This window comes from Struthio camelus, chromosome 6 (assembly GCF_040807025.1).
Source record: "Struthio camelus isolate bStrCam1 chromosome 6, bStrCam1.hap1, whole genome shotgun sequence".
NCBI lineage: Eukaryota > Metazoa > Chordata > Aves > Struthioniformes > Struthionidae > Struthio > Struthio camelus.
In genome coordinates, this window is record NC_090947.1 from 8,692,384 (window position 1) to 8,717,083 (window position 24,700).

A 24,700-nucleotide genomic window follows, 5' to 3' on the forward strand; every position below is an offset into this window, starting at 1 on the left:
ACAACTTTTCTCCATACCTGCCCATCTTCTCTTGATGATGATATTGTCACTTTGTCTGAGAGAAGGTTTTTAACTATTCCTTGTCTTTGTGATCTCTGGGAGACTGTCCAGCCAGAGCAAGGCTCTCGGTTTGTAGGGTCCTTGTTGCTTTTGTGGGGGACGGTCTCCACGCTTTTACCTAACACTTACTGTCTGTTGCTGTTTGGCTTGCTCCCCTCCCTGTAAACCTTTTTTCTCTTAAGTTAGGTTAGTACTTTCATACAGGGTTATGTTTAAGAAAAAAAAAAAAAAAACCTAGCAACATTCAGTGCAACAAAAGAGCCAGGGCACGTGAAAGTGTGATGTGTCAGTATTGTTAAATCACTTCTCTGCCGTTTTGACCCGAGAAGTATCAAGTATCCATGTTTCCTGTTAAATCTGAGTGGGGTGAAGACATGCACTACATTGAAAAATGTATGGACGTTTTATAAGATTGGACCTTTAGACTGCTGGGTGAATTTACAGGACACAATAATGAACTGGCCTACAATAGGCGCAGCAGCAGCGTTAAATACTTACTGCAGCTACATAAGTGTCGTTGCTTAGTAAGCCACAGGATGGTTTAATTGAGTAGTTCGTGTTTCTCTCAGTCCAAAGTAATTTTCTGGTGTAAACTGAATGCCTTTTGTAGAGGTAAAGAAGCAATTATCTTACTACTAGGAAGGTGAAGACTGTAATTCAGAAATACCTCTTTCCTCTCCTGCTATGGGGAAACACAAATTTTTCTTCTCTTAAACTCTTTGCTGAGAATACAGTTCTCTTACGAAAGGCGGTAAATGTTCCCTATCAAAGAGAACGAAGCTATGAGCCTCTGATCAGGTAGCGTGCAGCTATACGAGAGATCGAATGGAGTAGAGTAATTAGCGCCTTGCACTCAACTTCACTATAAGCACAAATTTTCCCTATGTTTGTTGTTAATTATGCATATGCAAATCTGCAGATCAGCTCTTCAGGAAGTCCCAAGGGGTATATTTTCTGCTTGGTGTGATTTTAATTCTAGTTTAGTTAGTTTAGGGATTTGAATAATTTGTGACTAACTTCAGGATTACTTGAGGCCTTCCAGTCCAGTCATTGATCAAGGAACTGGTTTAATGTACTTTTTTTTTTTTTAAAACCTCTTTTTTCATTTCAGAGCTGCCAATGTCTGATCGTGGCAATGGTGGGGATGAAACTCCTCCACCTCTCCCCCCGCATCCCAGTGAGGATCTGCTGAGTGAGGATTATAATAATCACAGGTTTGACTTTGGCTGTTTTTAGTATCTGTGGCCCTAATTGCTCATTAGTGATTGTGATAATGGTTTTAACTGATTTAAAATCACTTGTTGTTTTGTTTTACTTGTGCCACCATATTTAGTCACCCAGATGATTCTTTAATACAAGCAGGGAAAGTTATTTTAGCAGATAGTTCTTTGCTCATTTCTGTTGTTCTTAAGCTGCAGTATGCCTCCTGTCTGTGATGCATGGATCATAATACCCAGAATGTGTTCAGTAAAAGACAAAAGAATCCCCAAAATGTAATCCCAATTGAAAAAAAAAATTAGTAGTATGCAAATGAAACTCTACCAGTGGCTGCTACGTGCAGATGCAGTGCCTAAAATCTTTTCAAGGTTGAAAAATCCTAACTAAATTCAGTTTGTAGCAAACTGAATTTTCTTTTACCGAACATCAAGAAATTTTTGAGGTTAAAAATTCAATCAAGTTTCAAGAAGTTTGAATGTCTAAACGTCTAGGGAAAAAAAAATAACAGTAGGCGTTTTACCGGCTGTGAATTAGTTAGGTAGATTTTTCAGATATTTTAAGAGTACCTTTTCCAAAGGCTGGCATGTTTGATGGCAGCTGCCAGTTATAATTTACTCTATTAAATATAGACGTTTGGAAGAAGTGCGGAAAAGCCATAAGCGTGTTCAAGTTCATGCTGGCAGATACTTTGGGTGGTAGCATTGATTACACTGAAGTAGCGTAAGATTAAAAAGTCAAAAAATATCATTTATTTCAACCCACCGTATTTGTAATGCTGAAAATTCAGTGTTGAATACTGTTTACTCATTTTGTGTAAATTCAGTTGTGACAGTCATGTAACTGTTTCACTGCAGTGAAATTAGGGGAGTCCACATTCCAGTTAAAAGACTTAGCCTGACTTCTTAGTGTGTATCCATATGATTAAAAACTACCCTTTAAATGCCTGATTGCAGATGGTATCAACAAGTAGGTACGACATGCTTTATTACTGATGCCTTAAATTCCTTACCTACTGAAGAATCTTGTAATGTTTTCTTTTTAAGTAGCATGCACTAATTTCACTGGAGTATTTTCATAGTTTCTGGTGTCCCAGTTAGGCAACAGGCACATATGTGTAGCATAGTGTAATCAAACAAAACTCTACATAGAGTAATGAAACTCTGCACTAAATTCACAACCACTGTTGTTTGCAAGGATCTGAGCAAAAACGTTCTCTTAAATGATAATGATATTACGATGATGAGGAATTTATAGGTCTGGCTTCCTTCCTACCCTGGCGTTTTTCCAGAGTTGTCTTGGTTTTCCATTTGACTCTAAAGCTCTGAAATTAAATTGCTGTGGGAAATCACGCTGATTTCACTGAAGTTGTGTTTCAGCAAAAAATTGAGGGAAACGTTTTGACACTGTACAAGCTTATGGTTGAAGAGGTCTAAAATGAAGTGGTTTTAATTTTGAAACTTTTTGATTTTGGAATATTAAAAAAAAAAAAACCCTTAGATTTCTAATTTGAGAGAGTTGTAGAAGATTTCAGATGTATTGCAGTGAGATGTTTTGACTCCTCACAGGTGAAAGTTATTTTGCGTTTTACTCGGGAAGAATTTTGAAATGTTTAGCTATTAGCTTAGCTTTGAAGCAAAATCAATTGAGTTTTTCAGAGTGTTATGGCACCCTACATAAGGTTCTAGGAAAACACTCTCTGCAAAAGTGTTGCGTGGTTGTATGATTTTTAAACAACTTTAGACTAGCAGATCTAGTGGAATTGAACCAGGAGCTCTGGCTGTATTTTCTCCAGCCTTTTGTAGCACGTTATTTGGAAATGCGATGGTTAAATGGAACTAGCAAGAGGCAAAAAGAAAATTGCAGGCACTAAGTATGTTCCTCTTTTCTTCTGCTAAATAAAATATTAATTGTGTAAAAGCAGCAATTATCACTGAGAATTTATATTTGTATTTGCATGTGTAATGAAAAACAAGTGACTAGAGGTGTTAAATCTCACAAAAGAAACTTGAGGATCAATGACTGATTTTTAAAACTGCATGGCTGCTAACAACTGGAGGAGGAAGCACATGTATACTGTGCATGTTTTAATTAGTTCACTGGTGTTTTGAGCTGATGCCTAACTATTTTACATGTTTTTTTTTTTTTTCCTGCAGCCCTGTCATAAATGCAGCAGTATATTTAGCAGATCAACACATCAACTTCAGATCCTTGACACCAGCCAAGCAGTCTGAATCAATTAATCTGAAAGCCTCAAAAAGCATGGATCTGGGTAAGAGGAGGTGGGGTGACATACAGGTCAGCTTTTTAGCCTCGGCACATCAGCACCATCTCTGTTTCCTGCTTTTGTTTCTTCCCTACAAACATCAGGGAGCAAGTTCTGCAGAGGAGCTGCAGCGATGGGGACAATGCTCTGCCCTCCTGTAGCATCTAATTGCAAGTACCCTTTTTATTGAAGCTGAAGAAAGGTTTATTTTTTTTTCTTATAGGCCATTCTATCTGTTGTATTGAAATCCTAGCTGAGGAAAGGAGACACCTTTTGTAAAAATGAGCTGGAAGAATTGCCACACAATTTTGATATGTCTAAAAATACTGTGAAACCGCAACAGCAAAAGTCATTTTCCTGTAGAACATAAACGATTGCAAAACTACGCTGGACAAAGGCTAACTTTCTTAAGACAAGCTGTATATCTCTTTATTGACAATAACAAACACAGACAATCAAAGTGTTGCAGCAGATCTTTATAAACGCTTGAAGAGTGATAAGGTTATGGTCCTCTACCCATCAAAGCTGTGCAGAAAATCTTGCAGGGTGGGTGAAACTGAAAGGAAATGGTTCTTTCAATATTGGCAAAGCGCTTGTGGGTGGAAGATTGATGGGTTATTGCAGATGAAAACTGAGTCACGTTTTAATGGCAGTACAAGGAAGAATTCACGAGGCTCTTAAGCCTCAAAGAATCAGAAACCAAATAGGCTTTTCTTTTTCCTTTTAGTTCTTCTTTGTGGAACCACACATCCTTTATCTGGCCTTTTCAAGTTCAAGTGTTGATGCAGACGTTCTGAGAGCTGTCATTAGGATGTAGTTAATCATAGATTTGTGTTTGGTTGGACCAGACTTTAAATACAATGAATGGAAGATGATTGGTTTCTTACATAGTCTCAAGATGGCTTTTTGTTGGTACTGTTTTTCTTCTTCCCTCAAAAGTTCTGGGTAGGTCTTTGTTTTTTGTGCTGTTGATTTTTATCGTCTTGTTAATGTAATATCACTTTAATGTACCATAAAATCTATGTACTTCTGTAATGGAGTGTGAGGAACGTCGAACAGTTGCTAATGCATGACAAGAACAGATAGAACCCCTTTAGAGAAGTTCTTAAGGCAGGTAGCACTTGAATTTTAAAGCTACTGCGAGACCTGAACAGAAATTAATCCCTTTGCGGCTCTGCCCCACCCCTTTGACAAAGAAGAACAGACTAGACTTTTTTAGAACGGAGATACTATAGATACTCAACGGTGGCATGAGGTTACAGACTTGAAACAAAACACAAAATACCATATGTAACCTACTAGAGAAAATAAAATTTAGCTTCTCAGTCTTATTTAGAAAGGTTCATTTACAACTCGCACAGAAGTCACTGGGAAAGAAAGCTCACAAGTAGCAATAGGAAATTAGGTAACGGGAATGCTATTGAGAGCATGTTCAAAACTACCGGGTGACTTGTATATCTTTTCGTCCTAATCTATGTTCAATTACAATATAAGATTAAAATCAATATAAATCGTCTGCACTTGCTCCAAACACCCACAAGAGATGCTTTGAGAATGTGTAATAGTTGTTTCTGATAGAAGGTTGCTGTTGAAAATTCCTCTTCTGATAGGAAAGTAAGAAAAATGGGAAAGGAGGACTTACAATCAGTCCGGTTGGAGACAGTAATGTTTTCTCCTTCTCATATGTGATGAGGTAACACACAAGGCAGAACTGTACCCATCTTGGATTATGGTCTGACCTTTTAGTTTCATTTGTGTTTACACTTGGGCACAACTCCTTATAAAGTCTAGATAATCATTTCCTTATTAGGGTCGCTGATTATTTATTGGAGAAAGACTGTTCATTTAAAAAAAAAAAAAAAACACTTTAACTTTTTAGACATAAGTTCTTTTCCTGACTGAACAATGAAGTGTGTGTGTTTGCCTAGAGCTTGGCAAATAAACTGAGGAGATGAGAGCTAGCACCTTCTGCAGTTATTCTCTAGTAGGAAGTGAAGTACCACCTTGGACTTCCCACCTTTGAAAGATGTTAAACGGAGGCTTTTGGCTCGGAAGGTTAACGGACAATAAATGTGAACATCTGTAAGTTAAATAATGCAATATAAAATTTCTCTAATGGCAAATAAAATTCCAGGAAATTAGTATCTAAAGCCGAATTTCCAAATCGGGCATTCGTGTGTGTGTGTGTATATTTAGATTTTTTTTTTTTTTAATCTTGTTCATGACTTGACTTTAGTCATGATCCATGGTAAATTTTCATCCCAGCATGCTGCTTGGTACCCATTTGTACCCGTTACTGATTTCAGTATGTTATTTGGCACCAAAGAAAGGTGGAGAGTGCTACTATCTTGATCTTCCAGACCCAGAGTTGAGGTTGAGAATGGCTCGTTCAGCACTGCAGAACTGTGTAGCAGATTTGATTTAAAAAAAAAAAAAAGTGTACTGTGTCTGAGACTGCTTGTGCAACTGCTAGCCCTTCTTTCTCCATCTGTGTGATGCTGTCCACTTACTGTTTTTCTTTTACTGTGAAGTTATGCACATCCCCACCCCACAATAAATAAAACTAATATGGTGAATAGAAAAATTAAAAAATTGGAGTTTAGGAGGAGAACTTTGAGACTTCAGAAGATGTGACCTGAAGTTTTTTTCCCTTTTAAACCAAATATTCTTCGAATCAGATGTTTCCAGAGATGTGGAAAGACACAACCAGTTTTTCAGGTACAAGGTCCAGAAATCACCTGGGTCTTTCTAGAGCTGAACTCTGTAGACAAAAGGATTAGTGTAATGCAGGGCATCAGAACAAATCCTGTATTGCTGTCCACTTACAAAACAGTCTGCCTTGAAACAGACGTATCATTTATTCATTACGTTCATAGGATAGCAAAGGCCTGGATTATAAAATGGGATAATGCAGGTAACAGAAAATGTTGGACATGAGAGACCTGAGAAAAGGCATTGCTACAGTTTGGGGACCTGATGACAAAACAGTACACTCATGAAATTAGGGAACTAATGAAATTATGTTGTAAAGGTCTTTCCGACTCTGATGAGCGTTGATATCTACAGGAGAAGCAGATCTATTAAGTAAAGGCTAGTCTGTAGTTACATAGATTCAGAGTAGAAACCCATTCAAAACTGATGTTCCTCTTTTCAATTCTATGTATTTTAGGCCCAGAAGCCTTTCTGAGTGCTTTATCTGTTTTCCAGCTGTATGTGTTTATAAAATAATAATAATAATTATTATAAGTTACTATGCTTAATGAATAATATCAGGAAATAAGAAAGGGTGATCAAATAGTGTGCACTACTGTTAACATGGAACATCAGTTTATTATTGTCACTCTACAAAGCAAATCTTGCAGTGACGGGAACTTGGCACATGCAGCAAAAGTCGTAGGTTACTTGCCAGTAGTAGTATATGGTTGTTTATTGACTCTTAGTGTATTTCTGTGTTATTGATTGGACAGTAGGCAGGAACAGAGCACATAAACCACTGGTTTATATCATTGGGTACCCTGGGCTTCAGGCTGTCGTGCAAGTGCCGTAAGTCACATTGAGCCGAGAGAAGCCTTAGCTGCTGAGTTCACAAATAGCAAGAATCCAAAGATGACATTTTCTGAAAATGATGTATTTCAGGAACTCAGCTTATTTGTAGATGACTTAATTTGTGCATGCATGCACTTTAAAAAAGTTTCAATGGTATATGTGGAAGAGTTATTGTTGTAGAAATTTGAAAAAATACGAAAAGACAGCTATAGTGGTAGTGTGGCATTTTCTTGGGTTTTGCAGGCATGAGCAGAACCCTGCCTCATATGTACAGGTGTTTTTGCACCATGAGTCTGGCTGCTGTGGGAGTGTTTGTAGGGGTGCCTGATTCCCTGCTCCAGCATCTCTCACTTAACGCGATGGTCCAGAGCTTCTCAAAACTTACTGCTTCATTCAGAGCAGTGGAGCGCAGACTGATTTCCTATCAGCTACAAGGCTTAATGCTCCTCCCTGTGCTGAGACAGGGCTTCCTGGATCGCTTTCAGAGTTCGTACCCTGCGTCTTACGGTATATCTTTGCTTTTGCTTTGTTTAATTTTGCTTTGAGCTAGTGACCGAGGAGCACAGTCACTCCTTTCCTTTAGTGGACATGACACTTGACACCTCCACTCAACTGCCTAGTTTTTTGTTAGGAATGATAGTGCTTGATATGTTAGCAAAGAAAAGACGTGTCCTTATACCCTGCTTTCAAGAATTCATGCGGGGCCAGCCAAAGTCTGATTTGGAGTGCATGCCTACACCGATTAGATGTAGACTGCTTGCCGAGTTTGGACTTGTGCTTATAGCGTAGTGTTAAAAACGAGCAAAACAAATTCAGAAATGGTAGAAACAAACGTATTGTTGTGCCTTCCTGCTTCACAAATAAGTGATACACTTTTTCTGAAATGTAATAGTAGATAAAAACGAAGAGGAGGAAAGCAGTGGCTTCTGTACAAGTCATTGGAGGGTTGATTTTTTTTTTTTTCCTTTCCTTTAACCACCTTCTATACGCACACGTTATCCTGTGCATTACCATGGTCATGTAGAAAATAGCTTCTATATAATAATCGATTAAAATCTGTTTTCACTAGTTTTTCTTCTTTCTTTAAACTGTATTAAAAGGGAATTTTTGTGGTGAACGAATGGAAATATGGATTTTTTTAGTATTGTACCGGTAGGTGAAAATCTATGTACTCTTTAAAAAAGAAAGAAAGAAAGAAAGGGAGCTGGGGAAAGGTGTTTTATTATTCATTTCCAGCACCCTTATTTTCCATGAATCTGTGAATGCATAGGGCTGTGCATAAATGTGCTGTAAAAACTACAGCCGTGGGAAGCATATTCGAAACATGAAAGTGTGGCTTGTTTTAACCTGAAGCAACATGAAATTGAATCATATGAGCGTATAGTAATTTTGTAGTGTATCAATTCAGGCAAAGTACTGCGTAGATTTACATTTAAGGGTGTTGATATAATAATCCACGACCAGTCTCCCAGGGTATTGCTCAACTCCCCATTCCTTTCCCCATAAAAACCCAAAATCCACAGATCTTAACTGATTAAGCTTTACAGCCTGAAGAAGTGGAGCGGTGCTTTACCCAATTCTAAAAGCGAGTGAAATATTATTTGCTAAAACATCATTAGACATACTCAGAGTCCCTTAACCTTGGGGCATGTTTAATAGGGTATCAGCCACCTTCATTTATGTATTTAGGAATAATTATCAAGTGAATATGCTAAGATGTCAGGTAGGGAGTGTCCTACAAGGAAGCCAATCTTTAACCAACTGTTCAGTTCTTTGATAGTGAGGGGATGATGCATTAGATTACAGTTCATACTTTCAAAGGCGCCTCAAAACAGAGAAAACCGCGTTTATAGGAGGAGGTGGAAGGTGCAGTCACGATGCTATTAGCTGTTACCTTCTTGGTCTGCTCTGAAACAGATTATCCCTTTGCTGAGCATAATTTTGGATATTGAAATAAATGTCTGAAAAGATAACCAAATGAGGGCCAGACTGAGCTCATGGAAGTTCCTCTTCAGTTTGAGCAGCGTTTTCAGTTCGGATGCAATTAAAAGAATATATTTTTAGGGGGGTCCCTAGTGAGCGTTAATGGTGTTAGTGGGAGCAAAAGTTGTTTGGTATTTAGAAATCATTGCCTTGTTGACCCATAGTATGTAGAGAATATGTTTTTTGGGTTGCTTTGGGTTGGAACTGACTTTAAAACCACATTCAAAAGCCAGTTAAGTTCATTAGAGCATTAATGAGGAGACTGAGAAGAAAATAGCTCAATATTCAACTAGACTTGTAAATGTTATTGGCTTATAACAGTAATTTGACAAATAATCTCTTGACGAGAAGGACTTTTTAAACACAAAAAGTCATGGGTTTGGGAAAGCTGTAATGTATATGGCTATGACTGTCCTGGGAGATCAAGGGCCAGGAGATTTTTTTTTTTTTTTTTTTAAATACCTCTAGCTCGTATCATGAAAACTTTCTAATACTGTCAAGTTAAACGTGAATTTTCTGAGGCTGCTTTGCCGAATAATTTTTTAGACATGAACACTGCACATAGCTTTCATTGTTTAAATAACTTTCTAATTTCTGCTTGTAAGATCCCCAAGTAGGGGATGAAACAAAAGCAGTTATTAAGTGACAGGAGAACGGTGGGGCCGACTTGTAAATGAGTTGTATTCTGTATGAAAGGGGAGGCTTTTACCTAGGCCCTTTCCCTTACTCGGCTTTTCACCCAACTTGCGTTGGCACGGCGGGCGGGAAGGTGAGCTGTGGCGTAACGGCAGAAGCGGGTAGGAAGGGACCTCAGCTTTTTCAGTCGGTTTTGTAGAAACCTCTTGTTATTCAAGGAGGTGTGTGAGCAGCAGGGGAGCAGACGGATGAGCTGCGGTGATGATCAGAGAAAACAGTAACACACAGGTGAGGTAGTAGTTTCTTTTTGACCGCTTTAGTTAAACTAAAGCGAGTTGATTTGTTAATGCACTTAGACTATTAAAGCGTTAGGGGAAGAAAATAGTAATTATGGTAATGTATAGCTACTACGAGAAAGTACAGATGATAATGAAGTTTGAATTTCGGGACAGTTTTAAGAGCACTTTGTTTGAAAATCTGTTCCCCATCAAAGTTTTCAACCGGTGAATGACAGATTAGATTAGGAACTTGTGGTTTAACCCTCGGAGCTGAGAAGAAGTGTTAATGACATGCAGGAGACGCCTAGCAGGGGAGCTGGGTCCCTGTTAGCCCTGTGCAGTTTCACCGGAACGGAGGTGAGAGAGAATTAAGAGAAGACAACCGAAGTGTAAAAGAAGTGGCGACGGCCTCTGTTAGCAGCATAACTTTCAAGAACGAGGGATTGTTGCGCCATGAGGAGGAAGGGAAGAAATTTATATCACATTGGCCCTGAAATTGTAAAACGATGCTGTTTCCTGCCAAGAGAAAAGGTTCCGTTTAAACATAGATGTCACTAGTGGACAGCATCAGCAGGCTTGCTGGTTCTTGCACAACAAACAGCAATGAGAGCCGGTGCAAGCTTAGGCGCTCCCGCTCTCACTCCCGCGTGCTGACACGCAAGACCCCGTGGCTTGGGGACCTTCTCTGAGCGCAACTGAACTGAAATACTAAATCAGCTCTGGCAAAATTGTTCTGAAAAGTCAAATTAGAGAAAGCCTTGTACGGGTGAGGAAAAGAATCCAGAATTTTGTTTTAGGCTCAAGTTTCTTCCTGACTCTGAACACGTTGAACAGGGCATCCCAGTTGGGGAGTTGTTTACCTTTTTTACCACCTAGGCAATATAATATAATTTATCCTTAGTCCCTGTGCGAGCTTTCTGCTAGTCTTGCTGCTTTTCAACATTGAAGTGAACAGGAATCTTCCAAGGACTCATAATCTTTCACGAGTGACTCGACGGTGGATAGGCAGGAGACCCCAGCACTGGGGAGCTGGGCCCTCCTGCCCCTTCCCCTTCTATCAACTGGGGGTGGGAGGAAGGAGAGATTTACTAAAGAAAAAGATGTTAAGACTGTGAAAGCTTATTCTTGCTAATACACAGCTTATTGCTCCTGCAGATTTTAGTATAAAAGCCTGTGGTCTTTGTACACAGTACTAGAGGGAAAAGCGAAAAATAGCTAGCAGCGTTTTCTAAATAATAGTTGTGAGCCAGCTTTTGAGACAATCTCGGTGAGTAATTGATGCCACTCCTAGATGGGGAAACACTTCAGCAAGGAAATAGAAGCTACAGGAGAATTATGTCATTGACACTATCATTGACTAAAATTAATGGATGATGCTGTGCCTTCATTATGCTGAAAGGGCTGCGTAAGGATACAATCCGTCTGGAAAACCAAGGACCAGTTTGCTGCCTTGCTTTATTTTCATGTGTTTATACCATAGAAACTGACTTAGATTCCAACAAGTACATAAACCTCCCCTGTGTACGTGCTTCAGGAATACAGCCCTTGCTAATTCATTAGCCTAAAGGAAGTTTTCTATTGAGCTTCCTACAGAGAGAGAATGCTATTGGAAGATTTGTTTTCCAGGAAACTTCTCGATGTTTTAGGCTGTCTCCTCCTTATCTCCCATTTATTGTAATTTTCATCAGTCTGCTGCTTTTCTGAGTACAGAACTACGGTTGGACTTCAAAAGCATGCGTCAGTGTGTCCAGCGGTATAACGCTGACTTTCACACATGTAAAAGATTTTAAGTAGCAGCTGTTGTTCAATGCGCAAAACTAAGCGCTCAAAAAAGAGGCCTCAAGTTGAACAGTAGTGCCTCGTATCTGGTGCATGATAGTGACTCCTTGGTTTGGGGAAAGTAGTACAATGGTGCAGAGATTGAAATGGGAAAAAGCAGGGAAATTGATTATCGCTATTGGCAGCAGCATTGATTTGTGCTTCTCTAAACAATAGTTGGGAACTAGTTTATTGACCCTTAACGAAACTTGGGTTGTATTTAGAGAACGCACACTCTTTCTGAGCCAATGCAGAAGATTCATCATGTGCTAATCCATTGAAAATTAGGCAATTGAAATAAAACGCCTGCCATGGTTGCCTTGGGGAGGGCATGGAAATGGCAATCAAAAAGTTACATGGGAGGAAATGGGGTGCGGTGTGGTTACTTCTGCTACTGCTGAGTAATATTTCTCAGTTTCTTAAAGCAAAACAGCGCTCTAGAGTATTGCCATGGAAAGTTTTAATACATCTGAGTATTCATGCTAGAGAAGGTTTTTTTCTTGTTTTTGTTTTTCTTTTACCTTTTGTTACGGTGGATGGCATAGTGAAAAGGATAGTATCAGCTGTTTGCTTTCAACTGGAGAGATTTGTATGTTTTAATACTATTCTGTCTTTTATAATTAGTGGTCTTCCTAGCTTCCCAAATGTCCATGCTTTTAATAAGTAGCTGTAGAACTTTTATTTCAGCAATTATTTCAAGTGCTGATAATGAATACATAATTGGCTTCTCTGGTGAAAATGAAGTTCCTAAATTAAATAAGTTGCTTTGAAAAGTCTAGCATGTTTTATGCTAGCAAACACTGATCGCGTCGCGAACTAACACGCCCTGGAGTTCCAGGGACGTCTCATACGCGTGAAGTATTTGTTTGACTTTTATCTTCCTTTTTTTTCTTCTTCAGTGTGTTTACTCCTTTGCACTGATCGATCCTTTCCAGTTGTTTGCTTGAGCTTTGTGTGTACTGTCCCCCAGTTACACAGTTTCTTTTTTTTTTTTTTTTTTGGAAATATGTTGCCTTTAACCGTTCTACCTCAAGAATATATTTTAGAGTGTTCCCATTAAAAATATCTACAGTTGAAATTTTGTACCGTAAATGCTTTCCTGACATATTCCAGTCTGGCACTGAGTGTTCCCTAGTGCGATCCTTTTGAGCTGCAATTTTTCATAGTTAGTTGCAATGTAATTACTTTTTGATGTTGCAATATAAAAATAATTATAATTTTTTTTAGTTGAGTTTTAAGGGCAGAGGATATGGTTTCCCCTGGTTAAACCGTTCAGATGCCTTTCTGCGTAGATAGAGCAACATCAGTGGGATCTTAGAAAAGAAATTTCCAGTTAGTTCTTACTGACGATAAGGAATGGGGCTTTTGGTTTAAAAAACTAAGCAAGATAACCAGTGAAATACTGTTTTTGTCAAACTGAGAGACGTACTGAATGACAGTATTTCCAATTACTGCGATGTAGAGTGAGGCATCTCATATGCTTCCTGAGTGAGCTCTTCTGTTGCGAAGTTTTCAACTTTGGCGTGTAGAGAGAAATTCAGGGAAATGAGTATTTATCGCCTCTTAGGCGGTTCCGGCTTTTCCCTCCTCTTCCCCTTGTTTGCAGACAAAAAGGGCCACTAATTCAGGAGCGGCAGCTTCAGCCAGCAAGGCGGTCCGTGCCCCTCCTGTGCGCTGCGAGGGCGGGTGGCCACCCCAGGAGTCGCTGCCAAACTGCGAGACCCCGTTTTCTGTGAAACAGAAACGTCCCCCCCTCCTTCCCCGACTGCGTTTGTTTCTGGCGTGCGTGTGCACGTATCCCAGTGATGGCGGGGAGGAGAAACATTTAGCTCTGACTTTGATATCAAACTTTTAACCTTTGCATTTCCTTTTTTTTTTTTGGTGTATGTTTTTAAACTCCTAATGCTAACCTTGTATTCTGGTAAGATGATTTTTCATTTTCTAATCGTTGTACTCTGCTGTTTTTCCCTCCAGTATTAAAATCTAATTTTTGTGCGTGTGGCTGGTGTGTAAAGTGTGATTAAGTCAAATGGATTTATCCCTTTTGATAAAGTAAAGCTTAGTCTCAGGCAAGCCCAGTCATCAGCATAGACTTTAAAATGCTATGAGCTGATTTTTTTTTTTTTTAAAAAGCTGCTATGTACTGTAACATAACCTGCTTCAAGTAATTACCATATATTATAGCAGTTGCCATTAGTGGCTGCTGTAATTAAGGTTGCAAATCAGTTTCCATTATAATCCCTTGTTTTCACACAATCATAACTTGTCAAAACGTTAACTTTTGGGACTAAAGTTTTCCGTGATTTTTCTGCTTAGAGGTAGTTGGTGGGGAGGAGGGAGGAGAGAAAAGAGTTTGGCCTGTCTTTATAACAAATCCTTATCCAGTCATTTTGAGTTACAGGATCAGTTCAACTGCAAAAGGAGGAGGGTAAACAGTTATCTCTAGGGACTTCAAAAACCTAGAACAAAAGTTAAAAGGACAAGGGCTATAGAACCGCCTTGCATTTTGGTTGGACTGATCTTGACTAGCCACAACAGTGCTTTGTTTTGCAGTATCACTGCATAACATTGCCAGCGTTATTAGCCATACTGTGTAGCATCTGCGTCCCGCAACATAATTAAACTGCATCAGATTTACTATGAGGAAATGTTGCACAAGCCCATTACAAAGGTGGAGAAGTGATACAAGGGTCAGTGGTGGGTTCATGATTTCCATTGCGGATTCCAGTCCTGAATCCGATGCTGTTTCTTGGGAAAAACACTTCCGTAATTTGTTTCTTTGGTTCCCCATCTGCACAACTGGGAAGACGTATTTCAACCTCTTCTAGACGCGTAAGCATCAAAGTGAAGCAGGGAGGGCAATATAAGAATATATTCGCTCATATTAACTTATTGTCCAGTAGTTGCTGCGAAATCTCAGTAACTACTGCACAGCTTTTTCCTGGATAGAAAATAGCACGTTGCTCTATACCATTGCAGATAACTCTGTAGGTAAACTTTTTCGTGGTAACCACTATATAAAGTTTGTATGAATTCCCATTTATAGTATTTTTGATATGACTTGACAATTTATTGCGTGATATAAAGCGACCATATTTTAAGGCATAACGCAGGGGAGTGTTTGGCAGGGAGAATGAGGAACAAGCTTTCAACCTTAACGTTCATTTCCTGTGCTTGTTTTATCATCCCTAACGTTACGTTAGCACTGTTTTTTTGCATAGAATTCATTTTAAGAAATGGTGATTGGTTCTTCCAATCCACTCAGCCCTCTGGGAAAGTGTTTTAATTAGTTTCTTGAGATAGATGATAAATTTAACTGAAGTACAGTTGCTAAAGAAGGATTACAATTTTTGTTACATTTGGAAAAGGCTCCTCCGCTGGTCTGTCTGCAAACTGTTAATACTGTACACATCTTTCTTTATAACAGAGGTGTGATTTACAGATAAAATAAAATAAATCATAATACAAAAAAGCACAAGCCTTCCAAAAGAGCATCTTTTGGGAGTCCTCGTTGGCTGCAGAGAGCCCTGCAAGTCAGGGAGATGTCTTGCAGATGGGAAGGTTTCCACATCTGGATTCTTTTTACCAGCTGAGGCCTTTGATCTGAAAATGTTACAGCTCTCCTATGCCCTGTGATTTGTCTGGCAAGATGAGTTATTTACAAATGCAGTTGCTCTTCTGACAGCTCAGTTTTTGAGTGTATAAGTGCTGAGGTCCTGATCTGTAACCCACGAGGACTGCTCGTGGTCCTTTTATTGGTTTCAGTGGACTTTGATTCAGGTATTTGGGGCTTTGAAGCACCTCTTGTGGATTAGGGGAAAAAGAGGCCCTTTACAAATGATTATAATTTAAAGATTTAGGACACTGTGTGTCTGAAATAATTTGACAGTGTTTCAAAGGCTTATGAATTTAAATGAATTTCTGATCTTTGTGTCTCTTCTTTTATTCCCCAGTGGCAGATGAAAGCAAAGTTAGTTCATTGACTGGACACAAATCAGGTAAGCTGCTCTTCTGTTTTAGAGAAAAAGTCAGTAACTTGAAAGCAGTAGGGGCAGTAAAGGGAACCAGCTTACAGAAACTGTGGTGACTAAAAGCATTGCAGATTAAGGCATTGCTTTGCATGCTTTCCCTCCAACTTCTACAGTGATGGATTGAGGATTGCTTTTGCTTGGCAGTGTGTGAAGCTGAGTCATTTGCAGAAAGAGCTGGGGTTTGGGGTTCTTTTTCGTTTTTGTTTTTTTTTTTTTTTAACATAAGCATTAGAAGTTGGAGATAAAAGTTCAAGTAAACAGGAGAATGTGCAGCATCTCATGGAGCGTGGAGATTTAAACAATATAAAAATCCAAAAATATGATTTTTTTTTTCTTTTTGGTCTCAGAGTTCCACTTTCATTATCAGAAGTATTTATGATCACTCTAAAAAAAGCTATGACACTCTTTTTTCATCTGTAGAAGATTTTTCTTTCAGTGTGGTTGTGCAGTAGAAATATTTGGGTTTTTTTAAACTTTTCAGTCCATAGCAGTAAAAAATGTATATTTGGCCACACTGCTATCATTACTGCACACACTTATTAAAGAAGCTCTGCAGACCTCACCATGGTACTGCGCAACTTGCAGCTCTCATATTATAAGAACTTAAAGGAAGTGTCACAGAAGATTGTAAATTTTAACAAGCCAGAGCTAACCTGATGTAAGAAAGCTAGAAAACTTTCTAGTCAACTCCAGCTGTTCAGCAGTTTTTCCTAACCTCTGTTAGAAAACCCTGAAATTCCAGGCTGCCCCTTCTTGTGTGAGTGCATGTTGCCTTTTCCACCATTTTGCTAGAACTAAAAAGCTGAATGCATGTTTTAAAAAAAAAAAAAAAAAAAAAAAAAAAAAAAAGGTGAACTATTAGATTTCTGATGTTTTATGGTATTCCTGCTCTGTGCAGCTGGGTGTTCTCTTTAGTTCTGTTATCTTGTCACTCTTTGGTGTGGATTTTCCTTATCTGAAGACCTTTTCCTGAACTTAAAGTAGACAAATTCTTTTAAAATTCTTCTGGCTTCTTTCTGAAGTCTGTGAACCCCTTGTATCCTCTTTCTGAATTGAGGGGCAGTTCATGTGTCTTGCAACATTATCACCCCTGGGGAGAAGAACTTCTTTCAGCTTTTTCTTCGGGATTTGAAAGCATCCAAGAAGTGATCTTGTCAACTAGGCAAAGCTATGAGTATTGCACTTGGGCTTTTTTTCCTGTGCAGAAAGATGACTGTAAGCGTTGCAGTATCATTCGGTTTTCCAAAGATTAGTGGAAATCATTCCTCTCAAAGAATATGAGATGGAAACCTGGTGAGATCGTAACTCCTTGGCAATCAGTTGTTACATAGATGATAAACGTTATAATATCGTTTAGCAGTGTTTTGCTTTTTCTTCTGCACACTCCTCTAGATTCTTGAAAACAATGTCTTTCAAACTTTTTCAATTTGAAGACCCCTAAAAATTTTATGTAAAAATGTGGACTCATGCTTACTGAATGTAAGCTTGTTTGCCTTATCCTTTGTAGACTTCTTATGGGTAGCTGGCATCTGTTTTCGTAGAACAGGAACTAAAAATATGTGCTCAAGAGATCACCTGACAATAGATGCAAAGAGCCTATGGGTTGTCTTTTCTTACTTTTCTTCTGGAGTAAAAGGAAAAGTATGTACCGGCTACTTCTGAGAAGGTTAGAGTTGATTTTTTTTGGTGCTGTCTACTCTAAATACTGGTCAAATGTTGAAAAGTGTTTGTGGGATGGGGTTGGGTTGGGTTTTTTTCCTACTGCTTCTCGCCCCTCTGTGTTCTAAAGTACAGTTTAACATTCGCTAACCCCTCGTAACAGAAATCAAGCTGCTGTTTCAGCTTTCTTATTGCTCCGTTCAAGAATTTATTTTAAAGATTTGTTCAAGAACGTGAAGTTCTCTTTTTCTGGTCCCTTTTTACTATATCCTTTTGGGAATTATTTATCATATCCCCATCTTAATGACATTCTGTCACATCAGAGAACTCTTGTTTCAACATCTTCCATTGAGCTGCCTTCTCCCATCAATACTTTTTATAAGAATGTGTTAAGGGAGACATTGCAGCGTCTTCTGCTAAGAGCAAAACACTATTATTTTCTCATTACAGAAAGAAGAGTTTCCACCCCATTCTAGACTTCAGGAAATTAAACATATTTCTCTACAGAATTAATTATCACCTACTGACAATCAATGCAATTATCCCTTCTCTCCTTCAGCATGACTTGTTCTATGAAATACACAGTTGAGTAATTCTCTCCAGGGAAATATCCTTTCTGTTCCTTCTGGGGCAGTGGCTCTTTAGCATTTAAGCTCAGCTTTTGATGTAGCTCCTGTATCCCTAGCGTATCTGCATGTTTCTGAGCAGCAGCAGGAGTGGTGACTTGTATTCGTTCCCAAGAAAAGAAACCTGGGAAGGTTTTATCACGATTCTTCTGAAGACTAAGGCATTAGAAGGATCTGTAGCTGTAGCCCCATCTTTCTGTGTGCTTACATATTGCACCCACAAACAAAAGTTCCATTTTTTCCCTTTTAAAAAGAAGGTTTGATTTTTAGAAACATGCTTGGACACACCCTAAACTGTAAGCATGTCCTACTGGAAGATGGCCAGAGAAATGTTTCTGTATTTTGCCCTCCTAGAGACACAGGAGAAATGCATCTGTAAGTTATTGTTCTCATCACTGGCCTGTCCTTTTAGAGGATGCGGACTCGTGCAGGGCTCCCCTGTGTCCTTAGGGTCACAGATGTTGTCTGCGATGGCACTGACAAAAGCCCTGCAATGCTGTGTTGGTGTGGTCTGCTTGGCGCGCTCTGGAAAAGGCCAGAGTGCAGAAAGCTTGTGTGTGTGGCAGCCTCCCTTGCTGCGGGTGCTCCAAGGAGGATTTTCTCCCCATAAGCTGCCTTTGTGCTTAGCCGTGCAGCGTTCGCATTCCCTAAACTCAGTTCGAAGGATGAGATTTGAGAGCTAGACAATTGGTGCCTCTCTTATCTCAAAGCAGAGAAGGGGCCTGAAAATTCACAGGGATGGAAAATCAGGGAACATTAGTTCAGTTCTTCATGAACTCTTAGCTTTTTAGAAAACCAATTACAGAAGAGCTAGGAGGAGACCCTTCATAGGGAAGGGAAGACTATTTTACATCAGCTATAACCCGATTTTTATCGGCTATTGAAATCTAGTACTGAATTCTTTGCAGCTATTTTTATTTTTTCCCCCTAAATTCTTTCTTTTTGTTCTGATTTACTGCTTAGAACACTTAATATGTATTGACTGTCTGCTGAGGTCTCTGCTGACACAGCTCTTTCAGATGATGCAGTGCTGGAGAAAAACTGATGAGTTTTTCTTTATGAGCTCTGACATATTAATTAGCAAAATGGGCGAAAAAGCTTTCCTATTTTTATTTTAATGTCACTAGACTACGCTTTTGGCTGGGGTTATGTTTGGAGATGGTTTCGAGACAAGATGAGCTGAAGATCTTATTTTTTTTGCTGGCTGCAGTGAGGAGTATTGGACTGGGTTATGGATTGGCATTGGCAAGATTGAAAGAGATAGGGGTAGCTCTGTTACCAAGTTGAGTACTTGACGACTTTGAATTAATGCTGTATGGCTAGAGTTAAGGTCAGGACCTAGACAGGGAAAGGCCCACAGGGGTAGTTCAAAGGATGGTTCTGGAGTAGTTGTGCCGCTTATTGTTACTTCTGATGGCAGCACGGTTAACTGGTTACGGGTAAGCCTGTGGGTAAGATTAGCATTCAAGGAAAGAAGTCTTGAAGACGTAGGTTAATAGCCAAATCCTGCCAGGTTGAGAAGTTAGGCTTATTGCAGGGTTATGTGCGTCCCGCTGGGATGGGGTGTGGAAAGGGCAGTGGACCAAGCTTCCCCCTTGCCTTCTCCTGCCTATTGCTAAAGCCATGCATACCTTTAGAGAGTAAATAAGTTCATGGGACGCTAAGGTGGTGCCTATACAAATAAACTAAGCATCCCTCTTGGCTTTAAAGTTGAGTGACAGAGGATGATCCCTGTCTGTTTTCTGAGCGCTTGTTGCAAGACAGCTACTGGTTGCCTCTAGAGACTGCGCCTGGCACGCTCCGGCTCCTGAACCGCTTCAGAGGAGCGCCTGTGGGAGCAGAAGAGCCACGGGCTGTTATAACACTTTCGTAGCTCAGATGATTGCCCTCTAGTAACCTCAATGATGCCTGGCCAGCACAGAGTTGCAAATAAAAACATAACCTATGATTTTAAGAAGTCAGTTCTTCCAGGAACAGGATGGGATCTAGTGCAGGCGGAATGCCATGTGTTAGAGACGCTTCTGGTAAAACTGTTTGTTTAAAAAAGAAAAAAAAAAGATAATTGCTAGGCTAAGCTTAATGCTGCAATTTGAGTTCTGACTTAGACTGAAGGGCAGGCAAAACTGGAGAACTTTTTTTGAACTGGGTCCTGCAAAGTTTGAAGAGCTAGGACTACAGCAGCAAAATCCAGTGGTCTGTGCAAGCTGATGTTACACAAAAGGCTTTGTTTTTACCTAGGATTTCGTTGGGTTACTGGTGGGTACAGGAGTAAAGCAGGGACTGAAGAAGGCCTCTATGGTGGATGCTGCTAGGGGTCTTTGGACAGACTGAGACCAGTGCCATCTGTAGCAAGTTTGGCTTCTGTTACACTTCTGATCTCCACGTAACACAATTTTATCAGAAGCGCGTGGAGGAGTAGCGTTCTTCTCTCCTCATGGCAGATCGCGTGATTTTATTAAGCAAACCTCCTGACTGGTGTAATGTCAGTAAAGACGAGCTTTTCAAAGGGGGCATTGGGTTTAGTGCTGGGTTCCTACAGATTTCAGTAGTAACTAGACCCACCCCCATCACAGTCGAAAAGATTCGTGTAAACTGCTGAGCGGCCTGGTGTAGGAAATTGAAGTGCCTGTCCAAACAAGGACCTTGCCTCTGTCTAACTGGAAGCATGCGGCATATAGAATCTGACAGTCATCTTTGTGTTTGAGAGAGGAGGGAAAGGTTGATTTTAGTTCATTTTATTTCTCTTTGATGTATTATGAGTATAACACGTGGCTGTGTCAGTCACTGCTGCAAGTGAGAATGAGGAGTTGCCTGCTTTGCGTGCTGCAGTACAGCACAGAAATACCGTCCTACCTCTCAGTATGTTACTTTGGGTCCTGGAGGCAAGCAAACTGTGGCGGCACGGGAAACGCTGCCAAGGTGATTTTCCCTTAATTCAGCCCATGGGGAGCTCTGTGCTGTTTTAGTTTGACTGACATAAAAGATAAAGCAAGTATCTTTATATGATGCTGGTCATATAGGCCATGGGCCAGGTCTCTCCAAGCTTTGACTCTTGAAACTGTGGTGTTATGCCTGATGATTTATTGCTGGGAATAGTTTAAAGATGTTCATTCTTGTATCACTACCTTTATTTTGGACTTCTCTTCCTGAGTGATCTTTATTTATTTAACTCTATTAAACTTGGATGATGCTTCTCCACCCAAAGTGTTTCTTTGACCGTGCTATTCCAAAGAAATTGTTGTTTTCTGAGGCTCTGTATCGACACATGCAGCCAGGAAACCAAAAAAATAAGTTTCCTTGATGTTTTTCCTGCCTGTCACTGGTGTAGTAAATGTTTTCTTCAATGCTTATGATTGGTAAGGTCTAGACTCAAAGATGTTGCACTGAATCTGTTACACAGTTGTGGGTTATAAGGATTTCTTTTCCAGCAGTTAAAATGCATATCTTTCACTGAATCTCTGCCTACTTTTTTATTTCTTTTCTTCAAACGCAGCCTGTCTAATGAATCTAGGATGGTACATTAATTTACTTAGTACCCTATGCCAATAGGGATTTAGTACCTTTTCCTTAGTGGACTTCATTTTGTAAGTACTTGTATAATGGTTTCTGTGTTATGGATTATTGCTCTCTAACCATCCACACTGGTTAGAGCTTGGGGGGGGGGGGGGCGACCAGGAAGGGGGTGCTTGCTTAGCACTGCCAAGCTGTGCAAGAACCAAAACTGTGCTGAGATCAAGGCTAGGGACGGGACAGCGCTGTCATGTCCTGCAGGGCTGCAGGGTTCTCTTATGCTCTAGCCCTGGAAGTCCCCTGCAATAAATCCTGGGCCTCCTGCTTTCCTGAGCTGACTCTTAAGAAGTAGTACTGAGAAATATGCTCTTTTAATTTGAGTACTTTAATTTTAATGCTTAGAGTGCTAAATATAAATTGTGGATGTTTAATTGGGAAAATCTTTCATTTGTCTGTTGGAACTTGATGTATTTTATCCTATCAGAGATGGGAAAGTACTGAAATGAGATGAAAACAAAATTAAAATACTTGTCAAGTTCTAATATTTTCTGATATAGCCAGAGAAGCTCGGACTTGGACGTTCCAGGTATTGATTATTTTTAAAAAGGCTGTTAAAAATGGGACTGATGCAGCAGTAGCTCTTTTTCTTCTATCAAATTGTATGTACTTCTGCGTGAGGAGTTGGATTTTTTTCCCTAACTCAGGAAGAGGAAGGCTGGACACTTACCAGCTCCTGTGCTTCAAAGAAGCAGTCTGGATTAACCGAACTTGCTGTTGCGTTGGATTTGAGTGAAACGCACTTGGTTGTTCAGAGCGTTCCTGAGTGCCAGGCCGGCTGTCTTTGTGGTCCCCGCTCCCTGCCGGGCCTGTGCGCCTGATGAGCAGTGCTTTTGGGTAACCTGGGAAGGTGGTTGTCCTCTGTGAAAGACAAGCTGTCACTTCTGCTCTCATTTTATGCCCCCAATAACTCACCAGCTGTAACTCTGCTTTTGACAGCTTTTGGTTTTGAAGGCTTTATTAGCTGTGTGATGATGATCGTTGTGACCCCTTTTATGTTAGGCCCTGAGAAAGTCAGCTGTTGATAAAATCCCGCGCTTGAGGGGGCAGTTTGATGTTATGTTGTTGAGCTAAAAGCTTGCTGCTGCTGAAAGAAGCAGTCCTAGTCACCTCCTACCCTCAGCTGCTGGGTTTCCATCCCTTCCTTCATGCAAGTCCCAGGGCTCGGCAGGTGAGATGGTCGAGAGCACTAAACCAGGCGAAAACTAGCGCTGGGGGAGATGGGGAGTGAAGAGCACAGGGCTTATCATCCTCGACCACTCTGCTGGAGTAAGACAAGCTCTACGAGTGGATGGGCATGGGGCCTGTGCCTTTCCGAGGCAGCTGGTCACTAGGTCAGCTAATCTACCATATCAAACCATATCCTTACCAAATTCAAATGTCAAACTTGTATTGATTTTAGAAAGACTAGTATTTGATTTGCCATGGGTAAAATTACTTTTCTGGTAGCAGGAACAGGGAGTTTAAAAAAAAAAAAAAACAAAAAAAACCAAAAAACGCAATAAGCCTCTACAAACTGAAGAAGAGAGCATTACTGTTGTCTCATCCTTGAATTGCAAGAATCTGCCCTTAATAGCAAACTTGCAGGAGTAACATGTTTCTCCTGATGTCCTTGTGTGAGGTTTAGGATCTAGAGCGGTGCTGAATGCAGAATAATCGTGGTAAGGTTGGAAATCCAAAGGTCCGTGGTTGCCTTAATGTAAAATTGCAACCATGGACCTTTTGGCAGGGTTTATTTCAGTCCAGGTGATCACAGAAAGCTACTGGACTTGAAAACCAAAGACCCTGCAAAGGCTTGGGTTAAGGGGAAGGTTCGCTTTCAAAGTGATAATTTCACTATCTCACCCAGCAAATGCAAATAGGCTGTACTACCAAAGTAACCTGGGTGTAGTAAAATCTAGTTTCAGCAGTGGAAGTCCTTTCATATTCACGTTTAAAGAAAAAAGTGCAGGCGCACATACTCAGAAGCTCTGAGCAGCTTTGGCGTCTCTGTGAAGGAAGCTTGTGCCCTGAAAATAGGCCAAAGAAACAGATATTTCAGCGTGCCCACGTGAGGGGAAACGGGGGAGTTCCTGCAGACGGGAACCGTATACACCTCACCTCTGAGTGCGTAGCGAGGGGAATGTCTGCCGAGGCTGCAACGTTTGGTTCATTAGAGCGAGATGCCGGGGAGTGATTCTGGGTGTCAGGAACGCCTCTTTTCTTACAAGCGGATAAACCTGGAAAGGCAAACCCACATGGCAGTAGTGATGGTCCTTTCTCAGAGAGAAGAGGCCTGGTCTGGCAGATAGCCAACTGCAGTCTTCAAAAATGAACAATGGAGACAAAAGATTTACTTCCTTTCCATCAGGCCTCAGCAGTAGGGGAATTGCGCGTTACCCAGCGTGGATTGTTGGCATCCAGGGACTGCAAAGCCAGCAGCCTTTTCCCTGCTTGTGCACTCCTCGCTCCAGGAGCAAAGGGGCAGCAGCTTTGTGTAACGTGGCCTGGGGAATTTTGAGCTTGGCTGTTACCCAGCCTTATAGCTGCCTTACGATGCCGAAGTGGGAAAAGTGACCACACAAGAATTTTTCCAGCCGAGATACTCATACATCCGTGTTTGTTCTACCTCTCTTTTTTTTTCTTTTTTGCCCCTCTTTAATTTCCTGAAGTGATTCAAGACATATTACTATATTAACTGAAGTTTGTGGGTGTATTTTAATGTTCACACTTCATTGTTCGCTTTTTCTCCTGCTGGTCAGCATTACTGAATACCTCTCTGTGCAGAATTCAGTGAAGCAACTCAAGAGAGTATATAAAAAAAGACTCTAAGAGTGCAACATTAAATGAAAGTGCAGGCTTCTAATAGCTATAATGAAAGCATTCATTTCCCACACAGCCTGCTAATATCTGAATTGGATTGTGGTAAATACGTTGTGTGTATTAGCCTGCCATGGGCTGAAGGGGAGACGTGCCTGCTGAGGCCTTATCTGCTGCAGGCCAAAACTCTCCGGCCCACGGTGTGGGGTTGGCACA

The 24,700-nt window shown here is 40.3% G+C and overlaps 1 protein-coding gene across 8 annotated transcripts in view; it reads left to right on the plus strand.

Annotated features, from left to right (window-relative positions):
* The window catches only part of PARD3B (par-3 family cell polarity regulator beta), a 437,068-nt gene that overhangs the window by 249,093 nt on the left and 163,275 nt on the right, over nt 1-24,700 (plus strand). For 7 of the 8 annotated variants that reach the window (XM_068948053.1, XM_068948056.1, XM_068948057.1 and 4 more), the window contains 3 exons: nt 1,172-1,274; nt 3,432-3,547; nt 15,756-15,800. In XM_068948053.1, coding sequence (XP_068804154.1) covers nt 1,172-1,274; nt 3,432-3,547; nt 15,756-15,800 — 264 coding nt within the window. The remainder of the gene's footprint in view (nt 1-1,171; nt 1,275-3,431; nt 3,548-15,755; nt 15,801-24,700) is intronic. The other variant, XM_068948054.1, reaches the window with a different exon arrangement.